Source organism: Cryptomeria japonica, chromosome 9 (assembly GCF_030272615.1).
Source record: "Cryptomeria japonica chromosome 9, Sugi_1.0, whole genome shotgun sequence".
Lineage (NCBI taxonomy): Eukaryota > Viridiplantae > Streptophyta > Pinopsida > Cupressales > Cupressaceae > Cryptomeria > Cryptomeria japonica.
The window spans coordinates 746,692,807-746,717,510 of record NC_081413.1 but is presented as its reverse complement, the minus strand read 5'-3'; the positions used below and the strand labels follow the sequence as shown (position 1 = coordinate 746,717,510).

The 24,704-nt window shown below is 37.8% G+C and overlaps 1 protein-coding gene across 1 annotated transcript in view; it reads left to right on the top strand.

The window, feature by feature from the left end:
• LOC131068458 (uncharacterized) overlaps window positions 1-24,704 on the top strand; it is a 191,677-nt gene that overhangs the window by 150,031 nt on the left and 16,942 nt on the right. Inside the window, exon 15 of the mRNA XM_058003640.2 lies at window positions 22,841-22,923. Coding sequence (XP_057859623.1) covers window positions 22,841-22,923 — 83 coding nt within the window. The remainder of the gene's footprint in view (window positions 1-22,840; window positions 22,924-24,704) is intronic.

Sequence of the window (24,704 nt, the reverse complement as noted above, 5' to 3'; positions counted from 1 at the left end):
ACTGCAAAAAACATCGTGATCAATTGTAGAAATTGAGTTGGAGAAAAAATTGCAGCCAATTTTCTTATACTGATTTTTTTCCTGCATAATCGCAAAACAAATGTTATAAAAATGTAGAAATCACATTTAGTTACAGGTTTTAATGCTTTTTGACCATTTCTCTCCAATTTTGACTTTGACCCACATTTTTTTTCTTATACTGATTTTTTTCCTGCATAATCGCAAAAAAAATGTTATAAAAATGTAGAAATCACATTAAGTTGCAGGTTTTAATGCTTTTTGACCATTTCTCTCCAATTTTGACTTTGACCCACATTTTTTTCTTTCAGCTAGGGTTTTATACAAAAAGTTATATTGGCAAAAATGAAGCTGAATGTAATTTGCAGAGTTACAATCACTATGGCATGTGATGGGAGAAAGGACAGTAATTTCTTTTTCTGTTTAGTTGCATTTTTGAAAGACTGCAGAAGGGTTTAACAGATTTGCAGTATTAAATGGAGTTGCAGTCGTGCGAAAAAGCAGAGAATCTGAGGAATTACAAATTTTACTATTAAAAATTTGTATCGGACTATTTACACGCATTATGAACTCTAAGGACTGCAGTCCTAGCTCTCTGGATGAAATCTGCACTTCATATGTTTGGAAATTTGTGCAACTTTAGTAAATGTGGAGGAAATACCCAATATATTTCATTGGTGTTCACTAGCTTTCCACAAGTTTATAATATTAATTTTCATATTAATAATAAATGTATTTAAAATTAAATTATTATATATTATAATATACTTCTAATATTATTGTTATATATTTCGTGTTTTTGACCATCCACTGCCCTCTAAAATTGGGTCCTCAGTCCCCCCACCCTTGAAACACATCCTTACATATTCATATTTGATATTGTATGTATATCTGTGTCCATGCAACTTTGTTGATAAAACCATTAAATCTTTGATGAAGGAAGATTTATGAATTGTGCCAGTTAAAAATATTACTAAATGGTGTGCACTAACTAGCATTGGATCATTCAATTCTAGTAGATATTGGAATAGTCTCTCTCATTTCTACCTAACACCTAGTGCTGACAATTCTTATATAGACTCCTTATGTCCCTTGTTAATGTGGGAAAATAACCACTCATCCTTAGAAATTGAAGACCCAAGGCAAAGTTTCACATTTTATAAGAATCAAAATTTTGCTTCCTCTAAGTGTTTTTCAAAGTAGATTGTAACTAAAAATTTGACGACTATTAGTATCTAGTTATTACTTATGCACTATGTAGTATGCATTGTGCAATGCAATGTAATCATTGATATGAATGTAAATGAAAAAAATCTATGTTGTAGCATTTGAGTGAACCCCCCTTATGGGTGTATGCTTTCCATTTAGGGCCAAGTTTTGGCTTAGGGTGACCTGCAAACCCAAGCGGATCCAAGGGAAGCCCAAAAGAGAACACAAAAAATTCATATTTTAAAAACAAAAAAGTGCCAAATACCTAATTTGGCCCTTAAGTGACCAAATTGTGAAAATGGCGTGCACCTTGTTGGAAGCCACAAGGAGCATTGTCCCTAGACCCTTGTGAGGGGTTTTGCCCCTCAACCCCATTGGGATCTCTACTCTTAGACTGTCACTAGTTGCCATCCCCAAATTTAGGCCATTGGTTCCCCATGCTTGAGACTTGTCCCCACACCCCTCATCCCTTTGTCTTGAGTCTTCATGGAATATAGCTTATTTTGCCCAAAGTTAAATTTTTCTATATGTTGCAAGTTCTTCAACTGAGAGGAATTGGAGCACATACTCCTTTATCCACTTAGTTGAGTGCAGTCAATTGGGTGCAAAAGAAGTTGAGGATTTGGTCTTTGTGCACTCCAACTTACATCTCTGGTCACATAAGAAACTTGATTACAATGAGAAACAGAGAAAGTGACAAGGAATTCAAATCTAACTTGTGTTTGGTGACTTAGATGCTATTGTTGCACAACTTGCCAAAGTCTCTTTAGATGGGGCAACTTCTATGGCTGGTGGAAATGGTATTGTAACTCATTGTGGTTCAAATGAAATTGAAGCAAATGTTGACTTTGATGCTCTCCACTAAGAGAAATATGAAGATTTTTGAATACTTATTGTAATTTTCATTGTGTATTGACATGTGACAAATCATTGAATTATGATGAGTATTTCCTTTTTTTGCAAATTATAAGGTATTTAAATATTTTGTTGGCAATTATGAATCTCTTTGTTTTTTATGATTTTAATATGCATGCACACACAAACTTGTACCCATACCAGGGAAAAATAAATGTTATACTGGTGTATTTGAACCTTGAATTTATACCCATCCCTTTACCAAGATTGACAACTTAGGAAGAAATCTATATGCCACAATTCACAGGCTAAACTTTCATTTTTATTTGCTCTCTGTATCTTTATTGTAGCAAAATTGAAAAATAATTCGATAGATTATTAGAACGATATACAAACGTATATATAGAGTTTACAAGACGATGTTCTATACAAAGAACAAATCGTTAAAGTGAATGGCTAAAAAGCTAAATACTAAATAAAGCTTAAAAACTAATTAAATAAAAGCTAACTATGCGTCTTTAATAAAGAAGCAATAATTTACACTTAACGAGGTAAAAACTTAAAAAGCTAAATGACCATTAAACAAGGAACTAAATATAGATGACTAAAATATAATTAAATATTCTAATACCCTCCCTTAATGGTCATTCTATCTATTACACCAAGCTGCCGTCTAAATTTGACAAACTTTGTCAGGTTCAAAGACTTGGTGAAGATATTTGCAGTCTGATCTTCTGTCAGAATGTATTGCAATATCATTGATCCATCTTCAACATGCTTGGTCCGCTCATGGAAGACTGGATTTTTGGCTAATTTCAGAACCCCTTGTGTTGGTTAATAGATTTGTCCTTTGGATGAAATTAATAATATTTTTGTTAACTCTGGACCCCTTTCAAAGAACTTAATCTGCAACCAATCAGTTGGGTAAACTTAATTAAGTTTCCCTCTGAATTGTATCGAGTACAACTCCTCACTTGATTTTCAATGAATGTAAGAGAACAAATTAATAATGAACACTTTTAACCCGAAAGCATTTAAAGGCATTTTCAACATTTGTACATCACTATGCCACAAACATTGCTGAAATTTTTAATTTATGAATTTACGAAGTACACAGACTTTGTTTCGTTTTAGATTAAATTCAACAAATGATTTTCAAACCAGTGAACTTAAAGATGCATAAAGGATTTCAAGACTATTGCAGAGCAAACACATGAAAGACAATCCACATACAGATTGATTTTCAAAGACTAAGTACACAGATCATAGCCTGGCAAATAACTCCTTCCATTCACAAATGAAAATAAAGTCTTTTCAAAACAGTTATGCATCCAAAGTACTAGGTTCAAAAACCAAAATTTCACGGACGTTTTCATAGTCTGATGAAAATGTATATATGGTCACAACCTGGCCAACAATTAACATGGGAAACACGGAATTTTTACTTTTCTACCCCTTAGTTTCAGAGTAGTTTTAAAACAAAAAACTAAAAGCATATCCCTCCAAATGAACTAACCAAGACCTAATACTAAGAAGACATTTGGCCCAAAAAAAAGGCTAAGATGCATCTTTTTTATCGGTTTCAGAAAACGCAGTGGCAGCAACATTCTTCCAATCCACGTGAGTCGCGGAGAAACTCTGGATAAGCGCAGAATGTGGGAGGCCAACCTGAACAATTCTTTGCTTCCACACTTCTTCCTCTCTGCGGACCTGCTCCGCCTGATCACCGTGATTGTCCAAATGTTCAATGCAGAGGAATAATAGGGATTCAATTTTAGCAATGGTCGACATATCATTTGAAACTAACACCTTGGTCTCCTTCATATAATTTATTTTGTTCTCAATTGACTCCGTTATGACCTCAAGGCTTTCAATGGTCTTGCCATCTTCTTTTACACATTTAATCCCTATGCATTTAAGATCATTTTGCATCGATGTGATCAATTTAGCAAGCTAGTTCATTAGTTTTGCCGTCTTACCATATGCCTGTTGCACCACCGAATTTCTCCATTCTATATTCTTTTTGCAGACATAAAGAATGTTATCATCAAGATCTGGCACGGGCTTCTCACTTAAGAATTTCATTACCCCATATGCTTGTATCTCCTGCATTTGCACCGCCACTGCTGCCCACTCAGCTTCTTCCTTCTTCCAATTGATGATTTCCGTATCATGTTCATTCATAACTGATTGGGCATTTTCATACACTTTTCTCAGGTTGATGAAATACGCTGTTCCTGACTTCCGGATTCCCTCAAGCCAATCCATGAAAACTTCGGCAACCATCCTGCATTTTTGAATTTGTTTAAGGACTTTCTGGTTTGTCGGTGACTTTGGATCGAAGGAAGATGGTATTTGGGAAAGAGGCTGTGGGTTTGAATTATTGATTGCCTCTATGTACTCTGCCATATGTCTCTGTGATGTCCCCATCCTAGTCAGGGGTTTAGAGTTAGCTTATTTTATGGACCCTCGTAGGCTAATAGGGTATGGACAGAGGGTCATGGAGACAGTTGATGGAGGATGATGTTCTTCAGTTCAATGTCAGGTTCAGTTCAGGCTTCGTTTGAGCAGTTTCTGACTCCATTTGAGGGATTTGCTATTTATAGATGGGAAGTTGGCTATTTTTAGACAGGTCCTTGGTCACATGGGTTTTGGGAGCTTTATTTCCAGCTTTTGACAGTTCATCTTTTGGAGTCATATTGAGAGAGATTAATTTTTCAGTGAATTACAGGCTATATTTAATTAATCATGTTATTATAAACTCACATTGACTTTATAATAAAATATTTCATTTAAACTTATTTAAGTGACTTATTATTTTTCTCTATAGTTGGGCGCCTATTAAAAGTGTTTTAACACTTATGATATTTTCTTTATCCCTAAAAGCAACCCTAAATACAAATCGTGGGTTTTTGCATAAAGCCGCTCTCTTGCCCTTGAGAAATCAAACTCATTAATTTGTTGATTATTTGATATCTCATTCCTCTTTGGGTTTTGGAGCTTGAGGGTTTCAGACTGGATTCTTCATTGGAGAACGTCTATTCTTCAGTGCATGGTAATGGTGAGACTGTGAAAGATTAGTTGAATTGTTGCAGCTGTGGTTGGCTTCATTCAGAAGTCAAATTGGTGATGATTGCAGGCAGATTTGGCTTCTTACAGGGCAGATTTGTTGTAGGTTTTCTTATTTGCTGTTATTGCTGTTAATTTTCTATGGTTTGGAAGCCTCTTTTCCCAAACACAGCTTGCTCATTAATTGGCTCCATCTTCTTACTGTTTGGGCATCTTATTATTAAATAAGAGCAGATCTGGATTGTTTCTAGAATAAAAATCAGAACTTTGTAAGTTGCTGATTTAATCTTTTCATTTCAATAAATTGGCTAAGGACCTACGGTTATGCTTCTAAATTCTCCAATTTATTGTTTCAGCTGATTATATCATGTATTATATCAATATGTGTTGAAGATTAAAGAAACCTTTTTTGCAACTTCTGTCTATTTCTGAAAGACCATCTTAATAATCAAAAATACAAAAAGAATTACAAATTACAGCAGGTTGAAGAATTGAACCAGCAAGGGTTCTTCACAATGGTATCGGAGCTCTGATCCTGCCATCCTGGAGGGTTAGGGGATTTTATATGTATCAACAACAGTTTGGGCATCACAGGTTTTATACTCGCATGAGATTCGGTTCTCAGGGAAACCAATATCATTTTGGTCAGAACCAAATTGAAAACATGGGTGACTGGAATGAAGAAGCCACCAGAAACGCTGCACAAAATGATGACAACGAGGCAAGGGAGGTCATGAGAGGTATAGCATCTGGACAACAATAGGTAGCAATAGTGTTGCAACAACTGACTACTGCCATACAACAACTTTCAATACCTAAATGTAATGATCAGAATCAAGAAGAGACTGGCAGTATTGCTGGTCATTCTAGAGCTCATGTGACTAACACACGCACATATGATAGATCCACACGCCCCACTTTTGTTTGAGCGGAACTTGAAGATAAGGTTGATTCCGAAGCTGGAGATGGCATGGTTTTTGCTGACAATATCATGGCAATGCATGGTGAGTGGGATAGATTACCACAGAGAGTTAAGGATCACCTTAACTTCGACAGTTATATTAGTCAGAAGAGATCATAACAGGAATTGGAATAATTAGAAACCTTGGAACAAAACTAATGATCTCAAATATGCAATCAACAAGCTCACACTTTCTACTTTTGATGGCAGCGGTAGAGTTATAGCCAGAGCTTGGATTAGCAAGTTGGATACCTTCTTGACCCTATGTCCTATGTCAGAAGAAGATGCTATTAAGTTTGCAACTTTGCATTTGGATGGGGTAGCCCATGATTGGTGGCACCATGTGATGGTGACTTTGCATCATGACCTTATTACTACATACCAAGAATTTACTGACAGATTGGTTGAGCGTTTTGATAAAAGAGATACAGAGTTGTATTTCAGGGATCTAGCCTAGCTGAAACAAATGGGCAGCTTGGAATCTTACATTAGTGAATTTCAGAAGCTTTCAGTTATGGTAACTAACATCTCAGAGAGAATGCTGGTCATTCTTTTTGTTGAAGGTCTTTATGAGCCTATGAAGGGTTGGATTAAGGCTTTTGATCCCCCTACCTTGCAAGAAGCCACGAAGATGGCACGTAGCATGGAACTTACCGCTCCTCATAGTAAGTTCACTCCAAACAACTCCAAACTGTCCTCATCATTTAATGACAGCAAGTCTGACCCACAGAAATCAGAGATTGTGGATCAAGGGAAGAAGTTTGCAGCAGCTTTGGATAGGGAAACACTTAATGATTTGCGTAGAAGGAAGTTGCGTTTTCATTGTAAGGGCCCTTATGATCAAAACCATGATTGTCCCCTCAAGCCTAAGGGTCAAAATAGGAATATGGAGTGGTTTTATGAGGGAGAAAACATGACTGATAACACCGGCCAGCAAGCTGATCAAGATGATTCAAAGACTGAAAATTTAGAGAAGGGAGTTGATAATGAAGTAGAATTTTATCTACGGGAAGCTCATATGTCTAGCATGCAAGGAGAAGGTTCTTTTAGGTTGCGTGGACTCTTGGCTGGTCAAAGAGTCATCTCTGTACTTGATACAGGTGCAACTCATAACTTCATAGATGCATGGTTGGTGGAGAAACGTGGGATTCAAACTCAAGAGTTTGAAGGCATAAGGGTGAAATTTGCTGATGGTAATGTGCTGACTTGTGATAGAATGATTTCAGACTTACCCATGAAACTCAATAATTATGAATTCAAAGCTGACTTTTATGTCGTTAACATGGGAAACATGGATGTGGTCCTTGGCATGACGTGGCTTCATGCAATAGGTGAATTTACACTCAACCTTAGAGATATGGAGATGAAATTCAAGGTTGATGGGACTAATCATGTTCTTAAAGCTATCAAGGCCAAGAACTTCAAATTAATCACTCTTAAAAGAATGGAGAAACTTATCAGATATGACATGGTGGATTGGGCAGCAGAGTGTAAACTAATGCCTACTAATGAAGAGCAGCATAAAACACCTTACCATTCCGATATTCAGAAGCTTAGAATTAAGCATACAAAGGTGTTTAGTGACATACCTGTTGGTAGGCCTCCTGATAGAGGCATAGAGCACATTATTGAGCTTGAAGAGGGCACCAAACCCATCTTGATTACACCTTACCGACATGCCAAGCGGTTGAAAGATGAAATTGAGAAAACCATCAAAGAACTTCTAGCAATGGGACACATAAGGCCGAGTAAGTCTCCTTTCGCTTCATCAGTTGTTTTGGTGAAGAAGAAAGATGGCACACTTAGAATGTGCATTGATTACCATATGTTGAATAGAAGGACCAAAGATGTAAAAATCTTAATCGGCAATAAATCTTTTGGCCGAATTTTTTTTTTGAAAATCAAGAATCGGCAAAAAATCGGCAAAATTATCGAACATTTGAAAATATATAATTTCTTAAAATATTTAAAGAAAAACACAGTAATTTATATTTAATTTAATACCACATAGTCACATACATAAAATATACCATATATTTAATAAAATTGAGTACACGATTTATAAATTAAATTATGTTAAAATTTAAATATATACGATATTATATTTATTGATTAAAAATATTAAAATTTACATTAATATTTTAGACAAATAATATTAGACTAATAAATTAGATGTATTTAACTTTAAATATAATTGTATTAAATATAAAAATAACAAAATTTAATTCTAAGAAAGTCATAAATTAATAATAATAAAACTATCGCTTTATGCATTGTTTCAAAGTAATGTTGAGTAAATATTTCGAAACAATCTAAGTCTCATAAATTAATAATAAAAAAACTATTGCTTAATGTATGGTTTCAAAGCTATGTTGAGTAAATGTTTCGATTCAATCTCTCGACGCAAATCGTTGCAGAGTCCTTAGAAAACCGTACCGTAATATTTTGAATGGTTAGGAATGTCTGTTTGCTGTCGTATATCAATGTTGCCGTATTTCAAATGCTTCAGAATGTCCATCTTGAAACCCTCGATAAAGTCGGAGCCCTAAAAAGCAAAAAAAATCCTCTAGAACACGATTTTTTATTTCGAACTTGTGATTTCAACCGAAAAAATCCCAATTTTTACAGCTAAAAAAATGCGATTTTTAAGATAAAATCAGCTGCGATTTTATCGCCGATTAAATCGGCCGCCTATTTGACTCCCGATGTATCGCGATTTCGGCGATTTTTTGCCCATATTTTCATCCTTGAGAAAGACTATAAAGAACAGGTATCCCATTCCTTGCATCGATGAGTTGTTAGATGAGCTTCACGGAGCTTGTTATTTTTCTAAGATTGACTTGAGGACAGGTTATCATCAGATCAGTGTCAGGGAGCAAGATATTGAGAAGACTGCAATGAGATGTTATTGTGGACACTATGAGTTTTTGGTTAGGCCTTTTGGGTTAACCAACGCACCAGCCACCTTTCAGTCCACTATGAACAGGGTCTTCCAGTCTCAGTTGAGGAGATTTGTTTTGGTGTTCTTTGATGACATTTTGGTTTATAGTAGAACTTGGGAGGAGCACCTGATTCACTTGATATTGTTTTAGGCATACTTGATAGAGAGTCCTTTTTCGCCAAGGAGTCCAAGTGTGCATTAGGAATGATAGAACTTTTGTATTTGGGTCACATAATCAGCAAAGAGGGAGTTCACATGGATCCTGATAAGGTTCGTGCCATTGTTGATTGGCCTACTCCTGAGACCTTGACTAAGCTCAACGGATTTGTTGGTTTATGTGCCTTCTACCGTCGGTTTGTTATTGGTTTTTCACACCATGCGGCACCACTTACTGATTTGACAAAGAAGGGTGCATTTGTTTGGACACCTTTAGCACAAGAGTGTTTTGAGAAGTTCAAGCAATTGATGACTACGTCCAGTTCTTGCTTTACCTGATTTCACCAAACCTTTTGAGCTTCATTGTGATGCATGTGGAGAGGGTATTGGTGCAATGATTATGCAAGATTGTCATCATATAGATTATGAGAGCAGGAAGCTTAGGGGTCCAAAGAGGAGCTATAGTATTTATGATAAGGAAATGTTGCCTATCATGCATGCAATGGCTAAGTTCAAGCAATATTTAGTTGGCAGCAAGTTTTGTGTCAAAACTGATCATAATAATTTGAAGCATTTCCTTGGGCAGCGGGATCTAAATGAGCGTCAACAGAAGTGGGTCAACAAGTTACAATCTTATGATTTTGACATCTCATATGTCAAAGGGACTCAAAACATTGTTGCTGATGTCTTATCTCGCCGTCCCCATTTGAGCTCCTTGGTAGTTGTTTCCGAGGATTGGAAACACTTGATTATAGCAGAGTATGCCAAGAATCCATGGGCCTTTGGTATTATTGATGGGACAGTACAGGACAATAGGTACTCTCTTGCGAATGACCTCATCATTTACAAAGAGAGGATATTTCTAGTCCCAGGTTCTGAGGTGAAGTGCATAGTATTGAGGACTTTCCATGATTCACCTATGGCTGGACATCCTGGTTACTTTAAGAGCTATAGGCAGGTACGAGAGAGATTCTCTTGGAAGGGTCTCAAGTTTGATGTTCTTCAGTACGTTAGAGAGTATTCTATTTGCTAGTAGAACAAGCAGGAGCACAACTTTCCTGCAGAGTTACTTCAGCCGCTTCCTATTCTTGACAGGAAGTGGGAATGCTTGTCTATGGACTTCATCACGAGCTTGCCTAAAGCCAGGGTAGTGACATCATTTATGTGGTAGTTGATCGGTTGACTAAGTATGCACGTCTTCCCGATCACGACTACTTATTCAGCTGCATAGGGGGCCGATCTTTTCTTTCGTGATGTATTTAGATTGCATGGTTTACCACGGAGTATTGTCAGTGATAGGGACAACAGGTTCATGGGTCACTTCTTGCAGCAGTTATTCAGACTTTGTGGGACATAGGTCACTCCGAGTACCAGTTACCACCCCCAGACTGATGGACAAACAGAGATTGTCAGCAAATGGCTGGAAGGATACCTGCGGAACTACATTTTAGGGCAGCAGAAGGCTTGGGTGAAGTGGTTACATTTGTGCGAAGTATTGTTATAATTCCACTCACTACATGACTATTCAGATGACACCTTTCAGAGCCTTGTATGGTTATGATGCACCGAGTTTCCTGGATTTATTGTTGGGTGATTGCAGAGTGCCTAGTGCTGGGGATTTGTTATAGGAGAACAAGGACATTATGAGAGCTCTTCTTGAGAACATCTAGAAAGCTCAGAATCAACAGAAGCAGTATGTTGATCAAAAGAGGGTTGAGAGAGCATTTGACATTGGAGATATGGTATATCTAATGCTTCAGCCCTATAGGCAGTTTACTCTGAGGAAGAAGGGTACAGAGAAACTCAAGCCATGCTACTATGGACCATTCATGGTTGTCAGGCATGCTGGTGAGGTGGCTTATGAGTTAGATTTACCGGTAGATAGTAATGTTTGTAATGCGTTCCATGTGTCACGCCTTAAGAAGGCATTGGGACAACATATAGTTCCTTTAGCAGTTCTACCACCCCTGGATGATGAGGGGAAGTTAGTGCTAGTACCTGAGGCCATTCTGGAGTTCAGAGAGTGACATTTGCAGAGAAGTGTTAGCAGGGAATTTTTGATTAAATGGAAGGATTTGCCGATAGAGGATGCCACTTGGAGAGTGATAGCATTTTACAGCATCCAGCATTGAGTTTGCTTGAGGACAAGCAAATTCAAGGAGGGTAGACTCTGATGTCCCCATCCTAGTCAAGCGTTTAGAGTTGATGAGTTAGCTTATTTTCTGGACCCTCGTAGGCTAACAGGGTATGGACAGAGGGTCATTGAGACAATGGATGGAGGATGATGTTATTTAGTTCAGTGTCGGGTTCAATTCAGGCTTCGTTTGAGCAGTTTCTGACTCCATTTGAGGGATTTGCTATTTATAGCATTTTGGCTATTTATAGATGGGAAGTTGGCTATTTTTAGACAAGCCCCTGGTCACATGGGTTTTGGGAGCTTTATCTCCAGCTTCTGACGGTTCATCTTTTGGAGTCATATTGAGAGAGATTAATTTTTCAATAAATTACAGGCTATATTTAATTAATGACATTAATATAAAGTTGCATTGACTATATAATAAAATATTTCATTTAAATTTATTTAAGTGACTTATTATTTTTCTCTATAGTTGGGCGCCTATTAAAAGTGTTTTAACAGGGCGCCTATTAAAAGTGTTTTAACACTTATGATATTTTCTTTATCCCTAAAAGCAACCCTAAATAAAAATCGTGGGTTTTTGCATAAAACCGCCCCCTTGAGAAATCAAACTCATTAATTTGTTGATTATTTGATATCTCATTCCTCTCTGAGTTTTGGACCTTGAGGGTTTTAGACTGGATTCTTTGTTGGAGAACGTCTATTCTTCAGTGCATGGTAATGGTGAGACTGTGAAAGATCAGTTGAATTGTTGCAGTTGTGGTTCGCTTCATTCAGAAGTGTAATTGGTGATGATTGCAGGCAGATTTGGCTTCTTACATGGCAGATTTGTTTTAGGTTTTCTTATTTTCTGTTATTGCTGTTAATTTTATGTGGTTTGGAGGCCTCTTTTCCCAAACACACAACTTGCTCATTAATTGGCGCCATCTTCTTACTATTTGGGCGTCTTATTATTAAATAAGAGCAGATCTGGATTGTTTCCAGACTAAAAATCAGAGCTTTGTTAGTTGCTGATTTAATCTTTTCATTTCAATAAATTGGCTCAGGACCTACGGGTATGCTTCTAAATTCTCCAATTTATTGTTTCAGCTGATTATTTCGATATGTGTTTAAGATTAAAGAAACCGTTTCTGCAACTTCTGTCTATTTTTGAAAGACCATCTTAATAACCAAAAATACAAAAAGAATTACAAATTATAGCAGGTTGAAGAATTGAACCAGCGAGGGTTCTTCACAATTTCAGTGTCTCCTTTAGCTCTTGTTTATCCTTCTCATCCTTCCAGGTTTGAGTGACAATCCTTTTGGTTGATGCCTCCAGATGGTAGACATCTGCTGCCCTCGTACCAGCTCCCAGGTTCACTTTTTCAATAGTAAAGTCCTTTGATGAAGGACTTGCCGCAACCCCATCTACATTAGGACGAGCAATCTCTGCTGTCCAATTCCCTGTATCTCCATCAAAGTCTATTTTAGACATGGTCTTCAATCTTTCAGCCTTTGGAGTCTTCCCCAGGATCTTGCTGACCATATCATCTATTGGTACTGAAACAGGAACTATGTTTCTCTTTTTGCTGGCCAAAGTGGTATCTAACCAATGAGGATGTTCGCTACTAGCATCTTTCTCAATCTGATCTTTTGCTGTATCAGAAGTGGATATCATCATGTAGGCAGACATGTCGATCTCCTCTGCTTCAAGGCTCTCATTATCACCTGTTTCCATATCGGTCACCATAGGCTCCTTTTCTGCCATAATGCTCTCAGGTTGAGGAGACAAGTCCAGGTCCACAATCACTAAACCCTTAGCCTCCTCGGTTTTTTCTCTTGTTTTGGATCTTGTAACCCTTGATGATGGTTGCTCTTCTAATGAGGTCTTGGCACTATCCGCCTCTAGCTTAACCAGTGAGTCACCTGCAAGACAAAGTCCAGCACGTCGGTTAGATGAAATCTTTCGGACTAGAATAGGGGTTTCTTTAATGGTTAATTTCCCGAGCCTCTGCTGCCTTAACCATTGTTCAGTCCTGCGAATGACTAGGAAGGACCTAGTCCTTATCTGATCTTGCTCATCTTGATTCCAATTAATTTCCGGAATCGGGGTCCCTTGAACCGTCTGCATATATTGAGGGTCCATCAAAACCTTTCCCCTGTCTTCAACCTCTAAAATGTTCATCTACAACCTAAAAGAACTTTTTTGATGAACAGTGAACCGAGAGAACATTCTCTTATGCACTTCAAATTCATTAGCACAATCTGCCCAGAAGTCCTCCAATTCAGGTACATGACTGAACCCATCCCTAAGAACCAAATGCTCTTGTGCATGTCCCTTACTATCAAAGTTTTGTCGGATGGCATAATATTTGAGGTTTAACTTTTTTAAATCAACCTCTAGATTCAGAGCATCTGACATAGTTTTGCAAATGTAATGGCCTAGCTCCACCGAGAACACACCTCCAAAATCCTTCTTTCCTATGGTCTTTTTGTCAATGTAGGCTAATTGTTGGCAAATTTCTATCAACACGAATTGGTCCAATGCATATCTGGGGAGTCTCATGGGTTCACCTTCGAAGCCACCAACCTTAACATATGTGAACCGGGGAAACTGAATGAAGTAACTCCCCTAAGAACTAACCAATTGCTTCGCTTCCTTAAACATTCACTGGTTCACATTTCCTTGCAACTTGAAAATCAATATGCCAACAAAAACATCATGAACCCGCCTATAATTTTCATGACATCTCCTCGCCTATAGATGCGGGTAATAATCATAAATCATCATGTTGTCAACAAAAGGTTCATGATATAGTTCGGGCCATGGCCTAATGCAGGCTAAGCAGTAAAACAGATATGAAGACGTATAAAAATTCTTGCTTCCCAAAATATTGCTCAAACCTTCATGTAGCCCGTCTACAATCATAGTTGCCCAGTCAATGTACCTGTTCTGATGTAAAATTACTTGGATGAAAAAGTACATCCAATCTTCCCAAAAGAAGGCTTGCTGACTACCTTTAACCCTATGTAACAAAATTACAATGTCTCTAACCTCCTTTATCAAATGCTCCCTGGTTAAGGGTCTCGGAAGCCTTGAACCACCCTTTTGAAGTTTTAGCAACCAATTCCTAGCTATGACACTTTTGTATTGGGATTTCTTTTCATTAAAATAGCCATAGGAAGAGGTGATTGTCCAGTTTTCATAGGCTTCGCAAGCAGGAATTTTAAATACGGCCATAATGGTCTCTCTGTCCACACTTAATAAGACCTCGCCATTAGTATCCCTGATGCATCTGTACTTTGTATCATACTGATTCATACACTCCAAAACTAGTTCTGGGCATTGTAAGGCAGGCGGGAAGAGGACGGCTTCTATGAGACCACTATCTACAATTCTCTGCATCATGGGAGAATCGGCAGGATTTTTAGCTCTTTCCATAAATTCCTCTAGATCAGCATGAGCCAAAGATGTATCTCCAAACTCCGGGAGAGATTCTTCTAGATCAGCATGAGCTAGAGATGTATCTCCAAACTTCGGGAGAGAACTAATTAGGCCAGCTTCGGCAACCATTTTGGGAGGTGCTGACTTCATTCTGACAATTCTGCTACTTCAACACTAGACGAAGGCAAGCAAATAAACCCATAACCACTACAACAAGAAATTGAGTAAATCCTCTTTTCAATGCGTGAAATGAAAGAGATGGCCAAGACTGAACTCACCTGTCATGCACTGTGCCATTTCCGAGCTTGAGAAGCAGAGAATTACCTTTCTTTCGTTGAGCTACTTGTTTACTAATTTGGCTTCTCAATCAAGATTTAAAGTACTTTGATATGATTAACATAAAATTCGGTGACATAATCTCCATACTTACTCATGCGTGTGAGATAACCTTGAAAAGACAATCTCCGACTCATTCATTAATTACACATCACCTCGTAAGATTACCTATCCAAGTAATGATTACTTTCTATTTTTAAAAGTTACAGCTTGCCTAAAAAAGCACTTCAATTGCTCAAAATATTCCTTTGTTGACCAATTATGCATGCCTTCTTACATCACACCTTTGATTTTTGAGCTTATCGGCTGAGAGCAAAGTTCAAAAACTCAGACTCGCCACGGACTCGACAAACCAAAAATTTGGACTCGGACTCGGACTCATGAAAGACTCACGAAAGACTCGGCAAGGACTTGGCAAAAAAGAAAACCGTAGTTTTACAAAAAAAAAAAAAGAAATTAATGCATTTAGAGAACATAAGAGCCATAATTGAAACATTACACATGTCATATGATCAACAAACGCGCAATATTTGAAATTTCATCATTCATACTCAGTTTCAAACTTTCAACTCTAAAATGTATAATACCAAGATTTCTTCAATGCTAATTATGTTGTCATATGGAGCCTAATTAGACTCGGAGGTTAAATTTTCCCTACTTCCATTAGCGCAATTTCCCCCTATATTTTTTGACGGGGGTTTGGGGGCAGCGCCCCCAAGTTGGGGTCAAGGGGCATCGCCCCGCGAGGTCAAAAATACTTTTATTATTTTATAAAGGCGTCGGGTGTTATTTTTGTATTGGCTCATGTCCAATTAGGGTTACCCCTTAACCCCCAAAAAAGTAAAAAAAGGGGGGGAGTTACGCCAAATGAAGGCAAAAAAAACAAAAAAAAACTCATTTTTAAAGCTTGCCTGATGGTTTTTCTGGATCGCGTGAGTCCATCTGAAAGACTCCCAAAAAAGTAAAAAAGGGGGGGAGTTACACCAAATGAAGGCAAAAAAAACAAAAAAAAACTCATTTTTAAAGCTTGCCTGATGGTTTTTCTGGGTCGCGTGAGTCCATCTGAAAGACTTGCGAGTCTTTCAAATGGACTCGCGAGTCCTTGGCGAGTCGACTTGTGGCTCCCATGGACTGGCGAGTCCGTGGCAAGTCCACGAGTTTTTAAACTATGGCTGAGAGCATTGAACCATGGAACAGTTGAACCATAAAGGTTCGCTAGTTCAAGGTTCAATTGGACAACACAAATGGCTAAGACAATAGGACCCAAAACAATCTTGATCGATTGATGACCTCGTTGAACCAATGTACCTATAAACCTTTGAACTTAACAGATTGGTTCAACGAAGGAAAGGTTCAACCATCAGTTTCATGACTTACAAAATGGGGCCGGAAGACTACAACTGCGAAAGATTCTCAAGGCGATATAAAGACCACAAAGACAAAATTTACAAGGGAAATCGAATGCAACATACGAGGGTAACACCTTGATTATCACAAAACAAGGGAGTAGGTCTTGGTTGAGACATTTGCATGTCTGCAAGCATCCTACGTAGCCAAATTGCCTCACATGCTGCCTTAACAGTTCCTGGATACTCTGCTTCAGTCGAGGAAAGATCTATTGCCTGTTGCTTCTTGCTGGTCCATGTGACTGCACTTGTACCCAAGCTGAAAACATACCTAGAGGTTGACTTTCTGTCATCAACACAACCTGCCCAATCTGAGTCTGTAAAACCAACCAGCCTAGGATCTTTGCTTCTGCTGTACAGAATGCCAAAATTAGGATTGCCCTTCACATATCTTAACACACGCTTCGTTGCAACCCAATGTTCAGCTTTTGGGGCTAACATGAAGCGAGAAATATAGCTCACAACATAATTGATGTCAGGTCTAGTGGCGGTGTGATAAATGAGGCTGCCCACTAGTTGTTTGAATGAAGATTCATCTACCACAGGTGAATCTAATCTGGCTAATAATTTCAGCCCTATCTCCACAGGTGTAGATGCAGATTTGCAATTCTGCATTCGAAATTTAACCAGCAGGCTCTTGGCATACTTTGACTGAGAAGTGATTATGTGGCTATCAATCTGCCAAACCTCTACATTGAGACAATAATGGAGAAGTTGCAAATCTGTCATGTCAAAGTTCTTGCACAAATCCTGTTTGACTTACTTGATCAAATGTGCTGCACTGCCAGTAATGATGAGACCATCAACATAGATGACTAGAAATAGAATATCATCACCTGTTTGCTTGACATACAAATTGGGATCGGAAGGACTCCTCTGAAAGGCTTGATCAATCAAGTACTTATTAATTTTTATGTATTATGCATGAGGAGCCTGTTTGAGGCCATAGAGTGCTTTGACTAGTCTACATACCTGGTGTTCTTTTCCAACAACCTTGAAACCTAGAGGCTGTGTCATGTAGACTTCTTTTTGCAAATCACCATTGAGGAAGGCACTCTTGACATCCATTTGATGGACTTTCCATCCAAACCGAGCTAGGAGAGCAAGGACAAGCCGAATGGTACTCATCTTGGATGTGGGAGAAAATGTCTCCTCATAGTCGATGCCCTCCTCCTGTGAAAACCCTTTTGCTACTAAACGAGCCTTGTATTTATCAAGGGTTCCATCAGCTTTATACTTAACTTTAAACACCCATTTGCAGCCAATGGATTTCTTCCCTGGTGGAGGATCTCACAACACCCAAGTGTTGTTTTTCAGAAGACTATGTTGCTCGGCTGTCATAGCTTGTTCCCACTCAGGTACACATTTAGCCTCTGTATATGTCTGAGGCTCATAAATACTGTGAATGTTGGCCATAAGAGCAAAATTAACTGTGTTCTGCTTGCTCTTACCTCTATCTCATCTACCCTCAATGAGCTCATCATCATGAAGATCACCAATGATCTTGGCCCAACACTTAGGCCGAAGAGTAGAAGTACCAACATCTGTTGTAGGATGAAGAAGAATACCTAGAATATATGGAGCAAGCTCATCTGGATGTGGATTCAGATGGTCTTGAGGAAAGTCAAGTGGTGCAAGGTCATGCTTGGGAGACCCCACAACTGTAGAGTCAACTGAATCCCTCCCATCAAGTGGATCTAAGGGAAGGCGAACACACATACTTGTAGCCTTTGGAGGCTGATCCTCATCGCTCAAATCAGGAGAAGGCTGCTGAAAAGGCCCTCGTTCTTCATCAAATACTACATCTTGACTAAATATGAGACGATCAATGTCTACATCAATCAGCCGATAAGCCTTATGGTTGTCACTATAGCCGGTGAATATCAATTTATGACTCTTGGAATCCAATTTGGTGCACTTGGCATATGGAATCCAAACATAACCTGTAGAGCCAAAAACTTTCAAATGGCTGATTTTGGGCTTCCTACTAGACCAAGCTTCTTTTGGAGTCATCTTCTTAATGACCTTTGTGGGAGACCGGTTCAGAAGATAGACTGTAGTGAAGACTGCTTCTGCCCAAAACTGCTTGGAACATTTCTATGCTCCAACATAGAGCAAACCATCTCAGTGACTGTACGGTTCCTGCGCTCAACAACACCGTTCTGCTGAGGGGTGTAAGGTGTGGTAAGCTGATGCTTAATGCCATGTGAGGCATAGAAGTTGGTGAACTCTGTAGAACAAAATTCCTTTCCATTGTTGGATTGAAGAGTGACTATTGACAGCCAGACTAAGGCCTTAAACTTCTGAAACATGGTGAACACCTTTGATTTCTGCATAAGAAAATACACCCACATGCGTTTGCTGAAATCATCAACAAATAATAGAAAATGCTTGCATCCAGTGATTGGAGTGTTCATGGGTCCACGGATATCCGCATGAACGAGTTGAAGACCTTGGATGCTCTCCAAGCATCTCCATCTAAAATCGGAGTCCTATGCTGTTTTCTAACTTGACACGCTCCACAAACTCCATGATTTTGAGGTCGAATCTCAGGTAATCCTACAACTAGATCCTCTCGAACCAACTGAGAGAGATAGTGGACATTCAGGTGTTCATATCGCTGATGCCAAAGAGTGCTGATGGAAGGACCCCTAGCTGCTATGGCGAGCTCTTGAGAACCATTAGAATCAACAAGTCTATAAAGACCATGATCCTTAATGTCAACTGCAACTGTAGTGCAAGTCTCCCTGTCAACAATGCTGCACTTGTGCAACCCGAAGACGACATCCAGCTGTGGAGAATGCTCCATAATCTGACTGACTGACAGTAGATTGAGCTTCATACCAGGTACAAAGTATACATTGAGGAATATCAAATGCCTCCCACCAGATGAAAGTTGAACGTTGCCCTTGCCGACAACAATATACTCTTCGCCTCCTTCGAAGATCACTGAATCAGTGAAAGGCATGTACTCTGTAAACCAATCTCGATGATGTGTCAAATGTCGAGAGGCTCCAGAGTCAATGTACCAGGCTGATGATTGAACATCATCAGATGGGCTATGGGCCATGATCGTATAGAAGGCAGATTCCTTCTTATCAATATGCGTGGCAAAATTGGCTCTCTGCTTGGATCCTCCCTGTTTGGATTCCTAGGATGCTATCAACTTCCTGCAATCTTTCACCAAATGTCCAAACATATGACAGTAGTTACACTGTAAGCTCTTCTTCTTCGAAGACTGTTGAGGTTGACCTTGACCTTGCCCTTTCTGTTGGAAGGACGAAGCTTTACCCTTGTTATTATTCGAAGCTGTGGCTGTGAAGGCTTGTTCAGTGGACGAATTGGCGCTGCTTCCAAACTATCGCTTCCCTCGATCCTGCTGCAAAAGCTTGGTGCAAAGATCGGGAAACTTCAGATCAACACTAGTAGAAGTGATATTGAGCATATCAATGAAATGCTTGTAGGATCTGGGAAGGATTTTCAGCATGATCACTACCATATCCTCTTCAGCCATGGTGCAACCAATAGCTTGCAACTGGTCATGGATGTCCTTGATGTTCGAGATATGTGCTTGGATAGATGTCTTTTCATCCATCATGATAGAAAACAACATATTCTTCAGAAAGAAAGCTCGACCCTTGTCGGACGTTTCATGAAGATCCTTTAAGAGTTCCTAGATCTCTTTCACTCTTTTACCCGAAGGTACCTGAGGGAGTTGGTTATTCTGTGACTGATAACTTGATGAGCATGACAACCTCTCGAGTGCGTTCATCAAATTTTTCCTGGTCTGGACCTGCTGCGGTAGGTCGAGTAGCCTTGCCCAAAACAATCTAATCAAGGCAACAATACTCAAAAATGGTAAGCATGCACTGTTTCCAGGTGTTGTAGTTGCGGCCGTTGAACTTCTGACTGTGTTCCAACATGATGTTGGTCAAAGATGCCATCATGAAAATCAAGGTTGAATGTGGTCAACCTACCGAAGGCAGGAGATAGAAGAATTTGATTTTAAAAATCAGAATAGAAGCAGCTGCAAAATGAATCTGAAACCCTGAAGTGGAATTCGAGGCATGAATCCCAATGCACAAATTTCGAGGTTTGTTTGAAAAAACCCTGAAATCGAAATTTCCTGCAAATTTGAACCCTGTGAATTTTTCTGAAAAAAAAATCAGAAAAATAATAATTTGCAAAAGTATTACCTCTGATTTAAGAAAAACAAGTTTTAAGGTTTTTTTTTTTTAAGTAAAAAAAATAGGGTAAAATACCCTAGAACGTGGCAGCTGAAAATTGCGTTGGTTCGGGACCCAGAAAACCGTGAAAATAAAAAATCACCGCTCAGAAAATGACATGTTGCAAGAAAAAGAAAAACGCGAAAAAATCGCGTCAAAAAATAAGTCCGTTGCTCAGAAAACCCTTCCGTCACGACCTGTAACACAGTTTAAAAAATCACGATTTAAAAAAAATAAATCGCTGCCGTCGGGAATCGCACTGGAAAATTCGTTGAAATTCTGTCGTAAATTGCGAGAGAAAATCGTGATTTGGGGAAAAAACCGCTGCTGGAGCGAAAAATCCATTGCACAGTGCCAAAAAAAGAAATCGTGATTTTTTCGAGACCCAACAAAAAAAAATGTGTGCCCTTGACTGGAAATCGCAGGAATAAAATTGTGTCCTAGAACCCTGCAAAGAAGAACGCCCAGGAAAGAGATTTTAAAAAAATCTCTTTAAAAAAACTTTCAATTTTTCCACTAAAGGAACCTTTCGAATTTTTTATTATTTTCATGCTCTGATACCATGAAAAATAATTGGATAGAATATTAGAACGATATACAAACGTATATATAGAGTTTACAAGACGTCGTTCTCTAAAAAGAACAATTTGTTAAAGTGAATGACTAAAAAGATAAATACTAAATAAAGCTTAAAAGCTAATTAAATAAAAGCTAACTATGCGTCTCCGTCTTTGTCTCTGTCTCTGTCTCTGTCACAACTGCATATATCTACGCTTTTTGAAAATCTGATATTTTCCTGATTAAATCCCTTTATTTGTTTTTGAAAAACTCTTGATCATTTAGTTAACTGATTTCCCTTGCTGCCCATCCCCACCTCCCCTACCCGAAAACTTTTTGCTGTTGTGCGTATGACAATAAAATTTTGAAATAAAAAGAAGTTAAAAATTAAAAAATTGGTAGTTGCATTATGCAGATTCAGTTTGTCAAAAGAAAATGTCAAATGGCATTGGGCTAGAAAGTGGCTGAAAATAAGTATTCAAATTAATATCTCAAACATGACTGGAAAGGGAAAAAGTCTTTGTAATTGACATACAAGATATGAGGCATTATGTATATGGTTAGTGACATTATTGGAGTCAGTAATGTCACTCAATTGTCACAGTGAAGTAGGTCACAAAATAAAAATAAATATGTAGGCTTGTCTGCACGTTCTTAGACTCATGTTTTTATGGATTGCCACCTTGAGTATTTTTGGAAAAAAGTGGTGTATATCAGACCCATGTTAAGATGTATCTGTGCTTAGTATAATGCTGATAGTTATACTTAATAGTTAATATTTATAAGTAAGCAATAATTTTAAACTTAATATATGAAATAACAGTTGTAAAAATGATTAGTTATCATATTTAACCATTATATTTTTCTAACAATAAATTGCTATTTTTGTTGCTTAATATTTGTATTCCTTGATGAAATTTTTAGTAATTATGTATTAACTATTAAAAAAACTAGACTTGTTGAATTCAAAGCCAATTTTGATTGCATTTGTTTTCTACAATTTATTATTCCCATATTTTATGGCAGATGTCCACAAACTAGGAAACATAGGGCTTTATCAAATGGGTTGTCATCATCATCTCTTCTCTTTGTAAAAAACCTTGTTCAAATGTTTATTTTTCTGATTACTATTGTTTAATTCATTATAAATAAGTAATATTTAAAATTATTTATTTTGAACATCTCTATGCTTTTTTAATTATTTATTTTGAACATCTGTCATATTCTCTTTGTGGCTAGTACTCTCTTTTTTAATTTCACGATAATTTACCTTGCAATTACTATCAATTTACTTGCACTGCACTTAATGATCCATGATGTCCTTGATAAAATTAATTGGTTTGATACATTAATGGTGACAAAAAATGACTTGCTTTGAATTGAAAAGTAGTTGATATTTCCTTAACCTACATTGAGGCATTTCAATTGTTTTGATACACAGTGATTAGACTGTATGCTCGCAAGGAACAGTTTGGGGTGTTATTAGATGCTCATAGATGTTTGGTCATTTGATTTAATATTTTCTGGTGTGGAAATTTGACCAGGCACATCCTAAGTGGAACATGTGGAAAATGTCCACCCTCCAAAGTCGTAATACAGTGGAGAGTGTCTTCCAATGGGCGTGTGGGTAAGTATTATTTTTTGAAGTTATACATTGCAGAGAGTCTTTCAAGGATTTTTTCCCAAACATGAAAAATGAGACGATACCTATAGATACCCTCTTTTAAAAGTGTGTACATCACCATATGGTTTTTAACATAGCAATATCATTTTGTAAAATGAATAATCATTGCTTTGATGTGAGCACATTGCACCACTGACAAGGAATCTTGTTCTGAATTTGAATTTGAATTGGAAATATCTTATATGTTTTGCATTCTGCTTGGAGAGTTTCACAATTTTTGCAATTGATGTTACTCAGAATGCATAAATGGACATAAAGAAATATGCTGCACACACTTACAGAAGTTTTACATTGCCAACACAGAACAAAATATTGTCTCTATTGAATAAATTACTTGAAGTAGAGTGAATGGAAATGGACATATTTTGAGTTATTGCTCATGGAAGGTTATATACCTGGAGGATCACTTTGTCAGTATGATATGGCCTTCTAATGTGAATGGAACAAGCCCTTGCATGAACATGGTAAGCAATTTATGATAAGTGTCAGGGGAATGGTGATGAAAGTTAAAATCAACTATCTGCACTGTTATTCTTTCTTTGATTATAGATTGGTCTGGGCATCAACCAAAGTTGAGCTGGTGAGGCCACAACCAGGGGGCCTTGTCCCAAAATATCATAACAGACATAGCTAACACAACAAATGTCCACCCTGAAACTCAAACATGATCACTTGCCTTTCAACTGGCAAACTAGCCATTGTACCATGCATCCATGCAGCATTTGCACATGTTTTGATACTCTCTTAAACATAAAAAATTATACTCATAAATTTCTATGTTGCTAATGTATTTCATCCTACAATTATAAGTAGAACATGTCACATTTATCTCTCCCAGTCTTCAACTTGTTGAACTATTTATTTTTATTATTAGTCTATAAGGGAGGCAGTAGTTTATCTACTGGGTTTTCTTTGGAAAAGGTGAGGAACTTTCATGCCCACTTGTTTGCAGAAGCCATTCCCCTAATTGACCAAGGATAATGCTCTCCTTTGTAAGAGTAATGTCACATCTTGTCATATGACAGTTTATAGTATAGCTACAAGGCTTACTAGTACTCACCTAGACTTGGTGAGTCCTGAGGCTAGTAGGTTGAAACAAGGCCAAGGGACTTGTGACCTGGGTACCCATATAGTTCCGGTGAGTTGTGATGAGTAGACTTGGACTAGTCAATGAAAATCATTTTTTTTTAAATGGTTAAACATAAAAGCTAAAATCTGCTTTTATACTTGTGTGATTGATGTATACTTGTGTATGTGAACAAAGTATAGCTTCTATTGGATTAGTGTACTGTGTCTTTAAAGTTAATTTATTAAAGGGTGTATGAAATAAGTTTTAAATTATTAAAAACCTCTATATTTTGTGGGTTTTTCAATTTGCATAGTCTTGCCCAAGTTTGGGTGCCGAGTCTGAGTCCAGGTCAAAAATCAGCTTTCTGAGTTGAGTCTTGTAACACTGGTTTATACCTCTGAATTTGGTCCTGGTACTGTAGTTTTGATTTCCACATGATTGTCTGTGCCTCCAACTATAATATGGCTGTTGACGCCTCTGAAATATATAAGATCGTTGATAACCCTTTACATGATTTTTACTTCAGGTTTTTTATGGTTTACCATACAAGAAAAACACATTTTTCTGCAACATAAGCTCATCTAGGTGCGATTTCAAAATCCATATTATTTTTGCTGACACTTAGAAGTTGGGTCTGGGGTTGTCTTCAGCAAGG